At 35.9% G+C, this 16690-nt stretch overlaps 1 protein-coding gene across 2 annotated transcripts; it reads left to right on the top strand.

Moving 5' to 3' along the window:
• Positions 1-2581: 2581 nt before the first annotated feature.
• Positions 2582-13681, top strand: LOC136803089 (carboxypeptidase D-like). Of its 2 annotated transcripts, none has more exons than XM_067059839.1 (8): positions 2582-4113; positions 7477-8027; positions 8838-8938; positions 9681-9847; positions 10304-10906; positions 11333-11563; positions 11811-12271; positions 12463-13681. In XM_067059839.1, the coding sequence occupies exons 1-8, from the start codon at positions 2706-2708 to the stop codon at positions 13015-13017; spliced, it is 4077 nt and encodes a 1358-aa protein (XP_066915940.1). In that variant the 5' UTR covers positions 2582-2705; the 3' UTR covers positions 13018-13681. The 2 variants fall into 2 exon arrangements, with proteins under 2 accessions (XP_066915940.1, XP_066915941.1); XM_067059840.1 differs by lacking the exon at positions 2582-4113 and adding an exon at positions 4135-5424 and having other exon boundaries at positions 12463-13119.
• The last annotated feature ends 3009 nt before the right edge of the window (positions 13682-16690 follow it).

The following is a 16690-nucleotide window of genomic DNA, read 5'->3' as shown; positions in this document are numbered from 1 at the left end:
AGGCTCCCTTATTCGATGAAATTTAAAGTCCCGTCAACAAAAAACTATCATAAACGACGCTCTCTTATTCGATAGGCTCCCTATTCGATAGGCTCCCTTATCGATGAAATTTAAAGTCCCGTCAACAAAAAACTATCATAAACGACGCTCTCTTATTCGATAGGCTCCCTTATTCGATAGGCTCCCTTATTCGATTAAATTTAAAGTCCCGTCAACAAGAAACTCTCATAAACGACGCTCTCTTATTCGATACGCTCCCGTATTCGATGAAAATCCAATTCCCCTTGAAGATCGAATTAGAGAGCGTCAACTGTATTTCAAAATAAAAATGACAGTTTATGTTAGATTATTATAACGAAGCTTTATTTTTTTTCAGACGTATTTCGTTTGGTTTTATCGGCTTGAGTCTATGGGGATTGATTTTTTATAATGTTTTGAAAATTCATTTATTTATACATTGTCAGATCATGGAGGTATAAAGAAAGACAGGAGAAGTATGCTATTGTAACCAAGCTCGCCCTACGATTAAAAAAGTTACGATGTATGCATGCTCATAATCTCATATCGTGCATTTTTAATGAGCTCTTTTATCCATAGGTTAAATCTTATTGGCTCATTTAAGCTTTAGAAATTAGATGAGACGAGATTCATTGTTTCTGACATCAGTGTAAGAAAATATTTGGACTAAAAAAAGGCCTGTAAACTTGGCAATCCTTCATCAAATGATAAGATTTTTCGATCAATGTTTTCTTTCAGGTGAACTCTATTGCTTGATACTTTCCTCCAAAATTCTCCAGCGACTTTATGTCTACAAATTGAGTCTGAAATCGTGTGTGCTTATAAAGAACTTTTCATTTTCTGGCTTGAGAAAATATCTTTCCAAAACAAAATTGAACGGATAGCGAAATGGAACATAAATTTGTTTCGTGGACGAAGTTTTATCTAATTTTCGTATATTAAAAGGCTAGAATCTTCAATACTGATTATTAGAATGTTCAGAGCAAACTTGAGTTCTACTAAAAAGTCTTATTTCATCGGGCGAGCTTAGAATTTCTTTTGATACATTTTATAAAAGAAATCAAAAGACTTTAACGACCAATTACCGACACATTCAACTCCTGTTTTCTTTATACCTCTATGGTCAGATTGACATATCTTGATGTAATGTTACTAACTTTTTACGACAAAATGTTTCCTCAGATATTTTGCAGAAAACTTGTAGAACAAAATATTGGAAATGAATAATTTGTTTGAACCTGATTTAAATCAAATTCAGTTGTTTGTTAGAATCTTATTTCAAATAAAGTTCCCCAATTTTAGCATTAAAATTTGCCTTGTCCGGGAGGAAAATTTGCTCTGGGGGGCCAAAAGTCACTTTGTAAATCACTGAAAATTGTTATATCCTCCACCCCCATATTTAATATTTTTTTGGAAAAGCCCAATACACAGGTTTTAAAATTAAAGCCTGAAGACAAATCACGCTTTTACTCAAACTTTTTATGTGCTCGTTACATGACATTTATTTCTGATTGATACGAATTTATTGACGCTAATGAAGTTATCAGTTGTAACTTTTAAAGCAAGTAACATGAGAATGAAATCACGTGAACTTTTTCAAGTAATCACATGTTTTGACTGCATTGATATAACTTTGCAACTCGTGTGTTTGATATTTTTTCGAGGAATATTTTGTCAGCGTCATAAAAAATGCGGCATGTAAGTTTCCCCGTCGGGACTTAAAAAACACATATTGGAAGTCTGCGAGCAGAATTGTGTCGACATTTTAGTCGAAATCACAGGTATACGTTTCGCTGGTCTATTTATTATCCGGCCAAATTTAATCAAAATCTTAAAATTCAACCAATCAGATTGATTGAATTGTTGATTAGACTTATTCATGGATAGACAACCTTTGCGCTAGACGATGAACACCAGGGAACACTTTTGTCTTAGAGTAATTTCAGGCCCCTCTATTCCAGTTTGTTATGCGTACATTAATCTTAAATCAGCGCTTTTTAATCAAATGTAACATCCATTTTTTATTTGATAACAGAAAAATCTCGGTTTAATGGATTGCTTTTTATTGATACCAAGAGAGATAATTGTCGTTCTTGATAGATCGTTTGCTCTAATTAACCAATTTCCGAGGTCGATTAAAATGCAATCTCGAAGGGTGCCAAAGATTTGATTTAATAAATGTGTGGGTTTGTGTTTTTGAAAAGCACAGAATACTTCTTTCTATCGATGTCTTGCTGTGCCAATTGGATTATATGTTTTGTCATGAATTTTATTGCTAAACTCGTGCTTTTTGATCTTTTTGTAGGGTAGGCGTTTAGCGGAGGGGTTCAAATAATAACTCCACCACACTGTCTATATATTGCTACGTTTCAAGTGCGCGTGCGCGCCAAATGTAAACATGTTCTCAAAGAAATTCTGATTTATTGATAGAAAGATTTTCCTAGGAACAAAACCCGGATTTTCTATTTTGCTCTAAAATTCGAACATATTTTCGTCTTGGTTTCATTCTAGAGGATATTGTTTCTGGGAGAAAATGAAAGTGATGACGCTAAAATCTTGGTGAGAAGTGAAATCAGTCGTCCAGTTGGAATTCTCAAGTTCAAATCCAAAGATTTTATGTCAAGAAAGCAAATAAACAGAATGAAATCAAGTGTCACGAGTGGAAGGAATTGAGATTTCATTGAACTATGAATTGGCTGAATATCAAGATCTTGTTTTGTCTACTGGTCTTGTTCTTCGAGACAGCTTTTCTTCATGCCAAAAATGGAGCTTTTCAAAACAATCTTCGTTTTGATTTATTACAAAGAGCAAGAAGATCAGCCAATACAACAAATGATTGTCAAAGTAGTGATATGATACATTATGAAAAATATGATGAGCTTACAAGAATACTGAAATGTTATCATAAGAAATATCCTGATATAACAAAGATGGGTTCCATTGGAAAATCTGTGCAAGGACGTGAACTTTGGTACATGCAAATCACAGATAAACCAGGGGAAATCGAAGAGGGAGAGCCTATGTTTAAATATGTTGGAAATATGCATGGAGATGAAGTTATTAGTAGACAAATTTTGATATATTTGATTCAATATTTGTGTGATTCATATTCAACAGATAGGCGAGTAAAGAAAATTGTTGATTCAACAAACATTTTTATTCTTCCATCTATGAACCCTGATGGTTTTGAGCTTGCAAAAGAAGGATCTTGTGGCTACATGTACACCGGTAGGGGTTTACCTTCAGGAAGAGAAAATGCTAATAATAAAGACCTAAACAGAAATTTTCCTGATCAGTTTACAAACTGGGACAAGTTCAAACTGAAATCTGCAGAACCAGAAACTAGAAATATGATGCGGTGGATCTATAAAAACCCTTTTGTTCTATCTGCTAATCTGCACGGAGGCTCTGTTGTTGCAAGTTATCCCTTTGATGATAACAAACAAATGAAAGACAAAGTTTACAGTAAATCACCCGATGATGCTTTCTTTCGACATCTAGCACTATCTTACGCCAAACATAATCCTATCATGAAAACTGGAAAACCAAATTGCCCTCACTCAAATGGAGAATCCTTTAAAAATGGTATAACAAATGGTGCAAAGTGGTACAATGTGCCTGGAGGAATGCAAGATTTTAACTACTTGATTTCAAACTGTCTTGAAATCACTGTTGAGTTATCCTGTTGTAAATATCCTCATGCTAAAGAATTGAAAAAGGAGTGGGGTAATAATAAAGAATCTCTTTTAACATATATTGAACAAGTTCATCGAGGTATCAAAGGTAAAGTTGTGGATGAAAATGGAAAACCTGTCGCAAAAGCTTTAGTAAACATCAAAGGTATTGACCACCCTATAAAATCAATAAAAAACGGTGATTATTGGAGGCTTTTATTACCAGGATCTTATTTAGTCAATGTTTCAGCCCATGGTTATGAGACAGAGGTGCGTCAAGTAAATGTTGGTGAAAGACTAGCAACAAAGCTTGATTTTACGCTCCAAAAATCTGTACCCACCACAACTGTTGTTACAACCTCAGAACGTTCTACAAGAAGTATAACTGCTTCAACAACAACACCATTAGCTTCAACAACAGGTAATGTTTTTATTCCGTATACAACTGAACAAATAAAGAACATATTTAAAACATATAAACAACCTAAAGAAATTAAACATCATAATTATGATCGAATGACTAAATTCTTAAAAAATATAAATACTGCCTATCCATTAATAACTAAACTATACAGTATTGGCAAAAGTGTCGAAGATAGAGAACTTTGGGTTATGGAAATTTCTAATCGGCCCGGTTTTCACCAGCATGGAAAACCAGAGTTCAAATATGTTGCCAATATGCACGGTAATGAGGTTGTAGGAAGGGAGTGTTTATTGCTACTTCTTCAGTTCCTATGTGAAAACTATGAAAACTCTATTGAGATTCAAAATATAATAAACAATGCTAGACTGCACTTTATGCCTTCACTCAATCCTGACGGTTATGAAAGAGCACGTGAAGGTGACAGAGAAGGTATCCAAGGAAGAAATAATGCTTTGGACGTTGATTTGAATAGGAATTTTCCAGATCAGTTTGATCCTCCAGGAACAGTGAATAATATTCAACCAGAAACTGAAGCCATAATGAGTTGGATTAAAAATAGTTCATTTGTAATGTCAGTTAACTTACATGGTGGTGCTTTGGTAGCTAACTATCCTTTTGATAATTCACCAAATGGGAAAGATATTTATACTAAGACTCCAGATGATTTTTACTTTAAATATTTGACTGGCATTTATTCTGATGCACATCCTATGATGCATTTTGGGAATGGTTGCATAGAAGCCCCTGAAGAAACTTTTGATCACGGAATCACAAACGGTGCAAGATGGTACAGTGTTTCAGGTGGTATGCAAGATTACAATTACCTTCATTCTAATGATTTTGAAATCACAATTGAGATGGGATGTTATAAGTATCCACCGCAAGACAGACTTCAAAGCTATTGGGATGGTCATAAAATTCCCCTTCTTAGGGTTGCAATGGAGATATTTAAAGGTCTGAAGGGAACTGTCAGAGATATTTCTGGTAATGGAATCCCTTCTGCAATCATATCAGTCTTAGGTATTGACCACAACATTCGAAGCTTGAAAGATGGAGATTATTTTCGACTTTTACTTCCTGGCTCATACAAAGTAACTGCCAGTGCTAAAGGTTTTGTGAATTCTACACAAACTGTAACAGTATCCCAGGGACCTGCCACTGTTGTAGATTTTGCAATGGTAAAATTAACTTTAAATGATCAAGTTAAAGAAAATAACACCGTAACTTTATACGTTAAAGCACCTTCTGTAAGCAATGATAATCTTCTAAATCAATTATTTGGTGATAACAAAGCAACAATAATGAAAGGTATGATTTTTTTGGAGTCTTAAAATTCTAATACTTATTGCCGACCCAAAAAAATATTAGCGTTTTGATTGGTCGAGAGCATCGAGATATTTGCGATATTTCATATTTCTCTAGTATGGAAATATGACCGCGTTGACTTTTGGGGGACTGGGTAAGCGGCGGGAGAAAAATCAAAACAAAACAGCCGAAAAGAACTGACTTTCGGAGAAACTGACTCATGGGAGTCAAAGGGAAAACGCAACAAAAATATTTTCAGATTAACTTTTACTTTGGAGTTCTTCCATAAAAGACACTAAAATCAAATCTGATGAACTAAGAAATTATAAAACTAGTTGAGACCACCCAAATATTTTCAGCTTTTGGTATAAAATTCGTTCGTGTGATAAAACCAAACAGGTTTTTATCCATGCATACCCCGGGGGGGGGGCAGCTGGGCAAAAGGACTGACGGGTATGTGTGGGTCCTAAGGGTACCTTTTCCAACATGTTTAAAATGCACTGTAAGGGTCGGGAAAACTAGAGATGCACTGTAAGGGTAGAAATTTCAGAAAATTTCAGAAAATTCTTGAAAAACCTAGATATTTTGACCAAAAATGCTAGAATTTTGACAATTTTTTGCACGAAACAGATCGAAAATTTGGGGGAAAATGCACTCTAAGGGCTGCTAAGGGTATGATTTTCACTGATTTTTGCTGCACTGTAAGGGTGCAATTTTAAAAGCCAATTTTTGGCCCGCACATACTGTCAGTCCGCAAACCCAGTGCCCCCCCGGGATGCATACATACAAAAAAACTTGAGATTCTTGAATGTTTGCCAATAAAATTTCTCATAACATAGCAAGGGAAGTGAGATGTGTTGTATTAAACCAAATGACGAGTGATTTTTATAAAAGTTCTCTCCTAATTCTCGTTCTCGACGAGGGAGGTACGTCCTTGAATTTTCAACTCAACAATCATTACATCTTCCTTCTAAAATTCAAAACATTTAAAGCTTGACGATAATCAAGAAAGTATCCAAATTGTATTGCTCTTGAAAAAATGTTGTTCTATTACAAGCATACATTTCCATCATGGGACACCTTTCTTCTGCTATTCTTTTCCATGCATCGAAACAAAAACATAGAAAAAGACTGAATGTTATCAATCTGATTAATCCAATGATGAAGGGTTTCTTGTCTATCGAAACAATACTGTACACCATCTGCATTTTGAATTATCAATCTAGAAACTTTCAAATACATCTCTGAAAAATCTGCAACTCTTCAAAACAAAACTTCTGGATCGAAAATGATCGAAAAATGCTTAATTCTGTTTAGTTTTTGTGTGAATACTTTCTGCGGGAACATATCGAATTTTTTTGTTCGAATCTAACGTTCGAATTAGATTTTCGAATAAAAACATTCGAAACTACACAGAAGAAAGAAGCAAGGCGGAAGTAAGTTTTAAAACAAAAACAAAAAGAGATTTATATCAGGACAATTTTTTTGAGTCGACAATAAATTAGTTATCACATGACTTCTCTTGCAATACTCGATATTTTACTCGTTCCGAGATTTTACCGATATTTTTCCTCGCCTAAAGGCTCGGAAAAATATTACGGAAATATCTCGGCACTCGTAAAATATTTCTCGTATTGCACTCGAAGTCATGCGATAACTAGTACTAATTCAAATTAAACCATATTAAAGATTTATCATAAATTTTAGAAGAAATTTACCCTAATAAATACATAGGCCAAATAAACAAATCTATTTTGACTGATCTTTAACAATAAGTCATTATTCTTTTATTCTAATTTCTTTTTAAAATGTTTTTGAGTCAATAGTCTTTCCCTCTTAAAAGAGCCCCTTTAAAAAAAGTTTTTCTGTTTCTTTGGGTAGGTCTATTTATCAAGTAGGCTAAATAGTTCAAAATACTTTTTATGGAAATATTGAATAGATTAATCACAGAAATATTTTTGAAAAACTTCAAGAAGAAGAATTTGTATGATCATGAATAAACTTCTACTAAATAGGTTTTCATTGGAAATCCCTCCTTTTTTCTTGCTTTACCAGCTGTGGAAAAGACTGTTGCACAAACAGAAGAACCAACTGCTGCTCCAACAACTGTATCCCAAACCACCTCCACATCAACAACCAAACCATCAACCAGTCCATCCCCTACCAAGAAGCCATCCAATCCAAGTGGCTTCAAATACCACGATTATGATTCTATGACGAAATATTTCTTTCAACACCAAGAAAAATTTCCTGATTTGGTCAAAATTCATAACCTTGGAACCGTCAAAGGTCGCAATCTACGTTGTCTTGAAATTACCAATGATGTTGGTAAATCAGACCCAACGAAAGCTAACATTGCTCTCATAGCAGGTCTGCATGGATATGATGCAATAGGGCGTGAAATTCTTATGATGTTTCTGCACTCTTTGACTAAAGGACATACAGAGAAGAAAGCAAGAGTGAAAAAGCTTTTAGAATCAACATCGATTCATATTGTTCCCATGGTGCTTTCAAATGAGATGGACTTAGCTGTGGAAGGTGATTGTAATGGTGAAAAGTTCCCCGAAAATGCTCATGATGTTCATAATAAGTTCAACATCAACAAGGTAAGTAATATGGTTTTTTCACTGAAAGAATCTTTAAAGTTTTACCATACAAAGAAAAAGTTAGGTCACATTTTCTCAATCGATAGAGATGTGTTTTTTAGGCCTTATTTATCACTACCAGTATTTTAGTTTTTTTGGAAAATAGACATATAATAGACTTTATTTGAAATTGGTTCAGCGCACAATTTCATGCACTGAGAGAGGAAGATATTAATTAATTTCCTGTTGGTTGCCAGGCTTTTGAATTCTTATGTATATTGGAATCCGTTTGTTAATTTCCTCTTCTTCACGATTCGAACATTGTTTTAAAGAGTGAATCAAGTTTCAATATTCTCTCAAAAAGGGCTTTATTTCGAGGAAATTTCGAAACTACAGAAATTTTAATCCCAATATCGATCGAGAGAGTTCCCTATTCTATCAACGAATGATACTTTGCGATTTAGAATGAGTAAGGTCAATCATGGTTGTCTTTTAGGTTTTTTCAAATCATCTCATCTTTAAAAGTATCTTTTACCATTGAAAGACACAACAAAAATAACTGCTTCATCCGCCTCCTGCGTCACGCGTAAATTTGAACAAACTGTCAAATCTCTCTAATTCGAGCTATTCAAACTTTCTATAATTCGAACTAAATCATTGGTCCCCTTAGCTGGAATATATCATAAAATCCTCTCTATGTTTCGAATCTTTCTCTAATTGGAACAAAAGTCTTAGTTTCTAGAAGATTGAATTAAAGTTCATTCTGCTTTGTCAGCATAACTGGCGCGCCTGCTTTATAAAATCTTGTAAAAGATTGTTCTTTTTCTTCAGAAGGGAGACGATCCAGCAGAAGTGAACATCGTCAAAGACTGGATGAACAGTAAACCGTTCCTTTTCTCTGCCGTCGTTGAAGGAGGTGATATGGTCGTCACGTGAGTCTTCTATCGAACTTATACGCCCTTATTGGCGTCGTGGACGAAATAAGGACCGGCGTCAGGGGATGGAGTTAAATTAGGGCTGCACAAAAAGGGAACAAATTGAGCTTTGGCGTAATAACGGCTGGTGCCGGTGCCAAATAAGTTTTGATAACATACTTCTTATTCTATTGTGTATAATATGTGCTTATAAAGGTGTATTATACTAAATTATCCGCTTGTTAATTTTTCGACTTTTTTCCAACCCTCCCGGGACTTATTACAACCTTCCCGTTTGTTATTTTTTGTAAATATTTTCAGTTGTCAAAAGAGTCTTTTTTTACTCTAAATAGCCAGGGGTTAGTCTATTATTACCTTATTTTGAGGTATTTAAAGGTACAATGTCTCCTGTTTGGTCCCCTCGTTTATTAAAGTTTTTTAATAATCCCCTTGGTTATTCAAACTACCCCGTTTATTTGGCACCTTAAACACAAATACTAACCATTTCTAATTACCTTGAAATATTTAGCAACAACACTTTGAAAAACTAGACTCACAATGAATTTATGTATTCCGAGAAGAGCGTTTCAATAGCAAATACTGAATCTATCTGATATTCCGATGGCGGTTTGGCGGCCGCCCACCACCGCCCACCAATTTGAAAATTTTCCCGACCTTCAGAGCTTTGGCGTGTCGGATGTAAATTTCACCATCTGGTTGCCAGATAAATACTGAATTATAAAGCCATGCTCTTTTTTAGATATCCTCCAAACACAGAAGTGTTCGGTGACCATAGGATCAAAGGTCACAAAACTATTGATGATGAACTTTTAAGAAGTTTGAGTGTAGAATATTCTGTTCACAACAAGAAGATTTATTCCGGTAAAGGTTGCAACGGATCCGGAAGAAACCGTGGTATAAGCTCAGGTGAGTTTTTGAATACACAATTTTAGGCCCTACTGGAATAATTGGCAAACAATCTCTCGTCCCTGGTGGAAAAAATACCCTGAAATTTCTGCCCCACTTGGAAAGTCCCCTATGATTTATTTATCTCCACAGGAAATTGAATGGAAAAATTACACTGGATCTTCTCTTCTCATCAGGATTTTGATGGAAGTTGTCATCCCTAGTCCGAGAAAAATTTCCAGCGGAGCACTGGGAAAGTGATAATAATCAAAAGTTTTTTACATTTAGCAAGAAAACTTATTTTATCGACAGAACCGTGCAGGACCCCATTTATCGATTGCGACTTTGCAGATTTTACAAGTTTAAATCGGTACCGATTATCCAATAACATTTTTTTTTCAGTATATTTTTCATAGCGATCCCGACCTCTTCTTAAAAACTTAACAGTTTTTATTAAAATTCTTGATTATTTTTTAGGAATTGATTGGAAGAACGAAAAGAACACGCTGGGTGATTATTTATACCGAACCAAAGATAGCCTGTTGGTCAACATCCATTTGTCATGTTGTCGAAATCCACAGCCTAGTGAAGTCAATGGCATATGGAATGATAACAAGGAAAGTCTAATGCGTTTCGCCGAACGTGCGTTCTCCCGTATTTACGGTAAAGTCGTCAATAGTAACGGAGCTGATGTGATTGACGCTGTCGTCAAATTCTCTGGTACCAAAGTCGTCGCTAACGTTTCGGCCATAACGGGCCATTACCAGAAATATCTGTTACCACGGCAATACGTCGTAACTGCTGATCATCATTCGTTGGATATGGTCTCGCATGATGTCATGATCACAGGGAAAACCCCTGTACGTCAAGACTTCACGTTGTATGAAAAACCGCAGTATAAACACCACAAATATGATGATCTGGTGAAACATTTGAACGATTTAACTCAACAATGTCCAAACATCACGCGTTTGTCAAGTATGGGGAAATCAAGAGAAGGCAAAGACTTGTGGGTACTCGAGTTCAGTGGAAATCCCGGCAAGCCGCAAGCTGGAAAACCCGAGTTCGCATATATTGCAGGTAAGCCAAAGAAAATTTCATTTACCCTCTTTAACATTCAAAAAACGTTACATGAACGTTACATGAACAAACGTTCATAGAAAATCCTTCAGTATCCATTCACCCATAAATGGGCGTTAAAAAAGCGATATCTGAGTTCGCCAGTTTTACCTTTTTCATTTCAGCAAACCTTAAATATTTGAATCGTTATCCATATTATTACGAAAACCAACGTTTTTTATACTCGGATTTGAGAGTTTTCCCCAAAAGACCGTTATTGATTTGATAAAAAAGCGCCAACAATAATTATGTCTAGTGACGATAGAGTATCTAGGCAAACTTTGAAAATGAGGCTGGCGATAAGTTCATGCTTTTTACGAAGTGTTTTGAAAAGAACCTTTAGAATATAATGGGAAAATGATCTTGTTATCTCATGCTACTATTCAGGTATCCATGGGAACGAACTTGTTGGTCGCGAACTGATCCTGCTCTTAGCGCGTCACCTCTGTTTGGGCTATGGGAAAGAAGAACACATCACCCAGTTGGTCAATCATACGCGAATCCATCTCATCCCTTTGATGAACCCAGATGGCGCAGAAAACGCGGTCGAAGGAAGTTGTTCGTCTACTGTTGGACAAAACAATGCAGCTGGTGTTGATCTTGCAACTGACTTCCCCGGTAAAGATATCTTCCACTGAAAATTGATTTCATTCTTTATTGATGTTTATACTACGTGACAAAATTCAGCAAAATTCATAAGATATGGAGGCTTTTCATGTTATGTTAAGTTACGTAACTGTCGCCATTATGGAAGCAAACGTTTGATTTGCGTAAGGGATCGTCTGATTTGCTTGATTTTTTGTCTAAACCGAAAATTTTGCCATGATCACCGCAGAATCTTATAATTTTCTTTCTTGCTTTTCAGTTGATAAAGATGATCATTCGAAGCCCACCCAACCTGAAACCAAAGCTCTCTTCAAGTGGCTCCAAAACAAAACATCACTCGTGTACGCTACGTTGCACAGTGGATCCCTTGTTGTCGGTTATCCATATTCCGAACGTTGGTCCGTTGATTCCGATTTCTCCCCTACTGCTGACGATGACATTTTTCGGGCTATCTCTCAAAGTTATTCTAAAGATCACCCAACCATGTCTAACGGTGAACCTTTTTGTCCTGGAAAAGAAGTTCATCGGAAATTCAAAGATGGCGTCGTCAATATGGCCACGTGGAAAGGCCATTCAATGCCCATGCTGGATTACAATTATGTGACCAATAAAGGCATCGGGTTTGCAATTTTCACTGGTTGTTGTAAAGCTCCAGGCTCAGAGCAGTTAGATCGTATCTGGAAGAATCATAAGAAAGCAATGCTCAAATTTATGAAATGGGTAAGATCAGTTTACCGAAAGTTCGTTTTGAATTGAACATCCCCTGAAGAAAAAAAACTGCAAATTCCTTTATACAGTACGAGTTTTTGAGTGTTTTAATAGAACTGTTACATGTGGTTTTATAGACCTCTCTATTTTTGGATGTAAACGACTAGTTATTTGATTACAAAGATTTTGTCTTTTCCTTTTAGACACATCGTGGTGTAAAAGGTTTCGTTTACGATCGTACCTCGAAGAAAGCATTAGAAGGTGCAACCATTCAAATCAAAGGACGAGATTTCCAAACGACCACTTCGAATTTCGGTGATTTCTGGCGAATTTTGACGCCTGGTTCTTATAAAATCACTGCTCTAGCCGAAGGATACCAACCGAAAAATTTCGAAATCAAAGTTGATTCCGATGCAGAATCTCCGACCGAAATTGTGTTTTCGTTAGACAAATCGGGAATTGTTCGGGTTTCTGGTATTATCTTTTTGGCGCTAATTGCATCTTGCGTTTTGGTGTTTTTGTTGATGTTGTTTTTATTATCACGCGTTTGTCACTGGCAAAAACGGGGACGTAAATACGGGAAAAACGGATTCATTCCGTTAAGTGACGTAGACGAAGATGAGAAACCCGGGAGAACGAAGAAATCGGGAAACGGTAAAATCGGGGGAAATGCTGTCTTTTTGGAAGAATCGGAATTATCGGATGATGAGGAAGAAGTTGTTTTTAGCGATCACGAATTCGGAATCATGAAATCTTGATGAAAGGGAAAATGTTTTTTGGTGCATGTTTCTATGTTCTTGGAGCAGGTCTTCAATTCAAAAAATTGTCTTAAAAGACACGCAAGATATCATTCATGACTTTGGAACAAAAGCCGAATTATTGAGAATTATGAAATTTGATAATTCCTGGTATTCATTTTGGATAAGGGATAGTTCTACTGCACTGAAGAAACTCCGTCTTAAAAAGTAGCGGAAATTTTCCGAATCCCAGTCAAAATGATATTTCTTTCCGGACAGCCTCAATTTGATAGGCGAAGCAAGCAATCACCTTTTAGTTGGTACATAATATATATGAAATATGGAATTTTGGTGTCATTGATTGAAGTTCATCGATATTTCGATGTCAGTTTTTATCGGATGGGATGTCTTGTGGTGATTTCTATTTACAACAATGGAAATATTTTTTTAAATAACACGGTTGTCTATTTTTTGTGATCTATACACCGGTGTAATTGGAACAACGATATATTTGTACATTTTGAAACCTCGTTTTATTTTTGAAACAGTTTATAATCATTTGATTTTTTTTACACATGACTATCATCCATATCTCTTAAGCTCATGATCCATATTTTGATTACGTAATTATTGACGCAACATGACGCGACTGACACAATTTCATTAAAGGTGGAAGATTGAAAGTAGTCCGGCGGCGATCCAGGATTACCCTTACAATTAGTAAATATGGGTTTTTATTTTATTTTCCCATCATATGGTACCTTGGGACCCCAAAACCAGTTTTTGCCAAGCTGGCAAAGTCGGGGAAAATTTTTTATGGGGGCTTGAAGGGGGTAGGGTCATTTTAGCCTGGGGGTCCTTAGAAAGTCGATTTTTGAAGTTCTCATTTAGCTAAAACTGATTGTGCCATCAGATAGAGCTTGAAGAGCAGATCTCCAAAATGGGGTCATTTGTCTCATTTGGCGGACTTAATCTCCCGGAATTGGGTGATACGTCTTCAAAAATGCAATATTTTATGCTGACGTCAGCATTTTTGAGAGAATTTCCAGCGAAAGATACCCCTTTTAACAGATGCGTCTTGAAGAGTACTATCGATTAGAGGGGTCATTTACAGGGTTTCCTAGGCTAGATCATGAGATATTTGAGTTTGAAATTTTGCTGACTCAGCGTTTTCACGTTTTTGGCCCTTTTCTGCTGAGTCAGCAAAATTTCAAACTCTAATATCTCATGATCTAGCCTAGCAAACCCTATAAATGACCCCTTTAATCGATAGTACTCTTCGAGACGCATAATTTAAAAGTGGTATCTTTCGCTGGAAATTCTCTCACAAATGCTGACGTCAGCATAAAATATTGCATTTTTGAAGACGTATCAGCCAATTCCGGGGGACTAAGTCCGCCAAATGAGACAAATGACCCCATTTTGGAGATCTACTCTTCAAGCTCTATCTGATGGTACAATCAGTTTTAGCTAAATGAGAACTTCAAAAATCGACTTTCTAAGGACCCCCAGGCTAAAATGACCCTACCCCCTTCAAGCCCCCATAAAAAAGTTTCCCCACCTTTGCCAGCTTGGCAAAAACCGGTTTTGGGGTCCCAAGGGACCATATAATGAGAAAATAAAATAAAAACCCATATTTACTACTTGTAAGGGTTGATGCAAAAAAGCCCTTTTCGCCGCCGGACTAAAGTTGATTTCTTTGAACGGACTGTTTTTTGTTTTTTTGCATTTTAACAGAACTTTTACACGTTTTTATTAGACCGAACTATAATAACATAAGGCTTCGATTGCCAAAATGTTAATAACAAGCTAAGAACATTTTAATGACCTAAAACACCCAATTTCTTAGGAAAATTGTGAAATTAAGAACATGTTAAGAACATTTTAAGGCTTAAAACTCAAAAAATTAAGAACATCCGAAGGCTTCAAAGATTTTGGATGTTCTTATGAAAAAAACTCTTATAAGAAATCAGGTACCAGGAACACGCTCAATTTTGCGGCCACAATACTTAAAGAGCAAATCAAGAGTATACTGAACATAAGATAATATTTAAGCTTAGAACATAATTTACTGTCTATCCATACTACAAGAGTCTTTGATACTTTGATTTGAGGATGTCAGTATTTTTGGATATTTTTTCATGTAGGTCGTAGCAAAATGAAGGAAATATTATTTTTGTGTTTATATTGTATTGTGATCTAGAAAATAATTTTTTGTAGTTAGAATATTCGAGAACTAAATTTGGTTAAGATCCGACCCCAGCGCCTGAAAATCACAAAACTCTCAGAAAACAAAAATTTGATAACACTATGTTTTAGAACCTTGATCCACTTAGAACTCATATGGAATTATGGGACATTTTGTTTATGTTATAAACGCTTTCGATGAATCCAGGCACTAAGCCTTCCCAAAGATGAAAAGTTTCGATCGAATGTGAGGAAGATTATCTCAGGTCTTTGACTACTTCTTGTATAGACCAGAGACACCCGGCGAGGGAGGGGCACTCGATTCATAAACAGCCGTACGTGCGGCCTTTGAAATCGGACCCTTACAGTGCAGAACTTTAGCCAAGTTTTAGTAAATTTGGGCAAAAAAGCGACCCTTACAGTGCTTTTTTTTGAAATTTTTTGACCATTTAAAGGTAAAATATGGTCAGATTTTCTAAATTTTGCACCCTTAGAGTGCACTTTTCTCGTCTTTGCTCAATTCGACCCTTCCAGTGCACTTTGGGAAGCTTTGAAAAATGACCCTTATGGGCCGCACGTATGCTCGGTCGTTTACCTTGAGTGCCCCCCGGGGAGAGACAGAGTGCGCATTTGACTCCATTACTTGTACCAAATTTGTTCGTTGAAGAAGATAATATAAGATATTCTTAGGATATTTTATTTTAATGTAATATTATTTATTTGAATTGGATTTTTGCTTTAGTATTAACATACGGAAAATAAAATCAGTGGGGAAATATTGAAAACAGCAATAAACCGACTCATTCGTTATCCAAACCAAGCTGCCCCAAACAGGTCATAGGGCGCAAAAATTAAAATCTTTGAGAAATTGTTGAAAGGGTTCCCTTTTTCTTGGAATAATTAGTAATTTGACCACGCTTAAACATTAGCAAATCGATGACTCGACCAATTTTAAAAAATTTGTCCGGAACATTTTATCTTTTAACTTTTCTACACTGTGGAAGTTGACAACCTTAAGGGAACTTATTTTGGCGGGGGCAGCAAAAATCCTAAAAAGAATTAATTTTGGCGGGAACTTATTTTGGTGAATAGCGAAATTCTTAAATTTTGGCGGGAACTAATTTTGGCGAATGACAGCGTAAATTTGTTCTATTTTGCCTTATTTTGAGCAACTTTGATGAATTTCAGGGTTCATTTAGGCAAAAAAAACAAAAAAATTAATTTTGGCGGGATCTTATTTTGGCGAGTGACAAAAATATTTAATTTTGGCGGAAACTAATTTTGTCGAAATTCGCCAAATCCGCCAAAAATAGTTCCCTTAAGGTAACTTCAATCGAATTATTTCGGATTTAAAAAAAGAAAATAAAGTCAAGTTGGAAGGAAATATTTAAGCATGCCAAGACTTTTAAACAGGATGCTGCAGTCGAAATGGATCTTGCCGGAGTGTATGAAATTTGACTGGGTTCCTTTCCATATCTCGTCTGATATCACATTGTATCATTGAAAC

This window comes from Clytia hemisphaerica, unplaced genomic scaffold, assembly GCF_902728285.1.
Source record: "Clytia hemisphaerica strain Z4C2 unplaced genomic scaffold, Clytia hemisphaerica genome assembly, whole genome shotgun sequence".
Taxonomy (NCBI): domain Eukaryota; kingdom Metazoa; phylum Cnidaria; class Hydrozoa; order Leptothecata; family Clytiidae; genus Clytia; species Clytia hemisphaerica.
The sequence above is the reverse complement of the archived record's forward strand: the minus strand, read 5'-3'. Positions and strand labels throughout refer to the sequence as shown.

Coding starts and splice junctions, on each gene's coding strand:
- LOC136803089 (XM_067059839.1), top strand. CDS start 2,706: ATGAATTGGCTGAATATCAAGATCTTGTTTTGTCTACTGGTCTTGTTC. Junction 8,939..9,680: donor GGAGGTGATATGGTCGTCAC/GTGAGTCTTCTA, acceptor GCTCTTTTTTAG/ATATCCTCCAAACACAGAAG. Junction 11,564..11,810: donor TCTTGCAACTGACTTCCCCG/GTAAAGATATCT, acceptor CTTGCTTTTCAG/TTGATAAAGATGATCATTCG.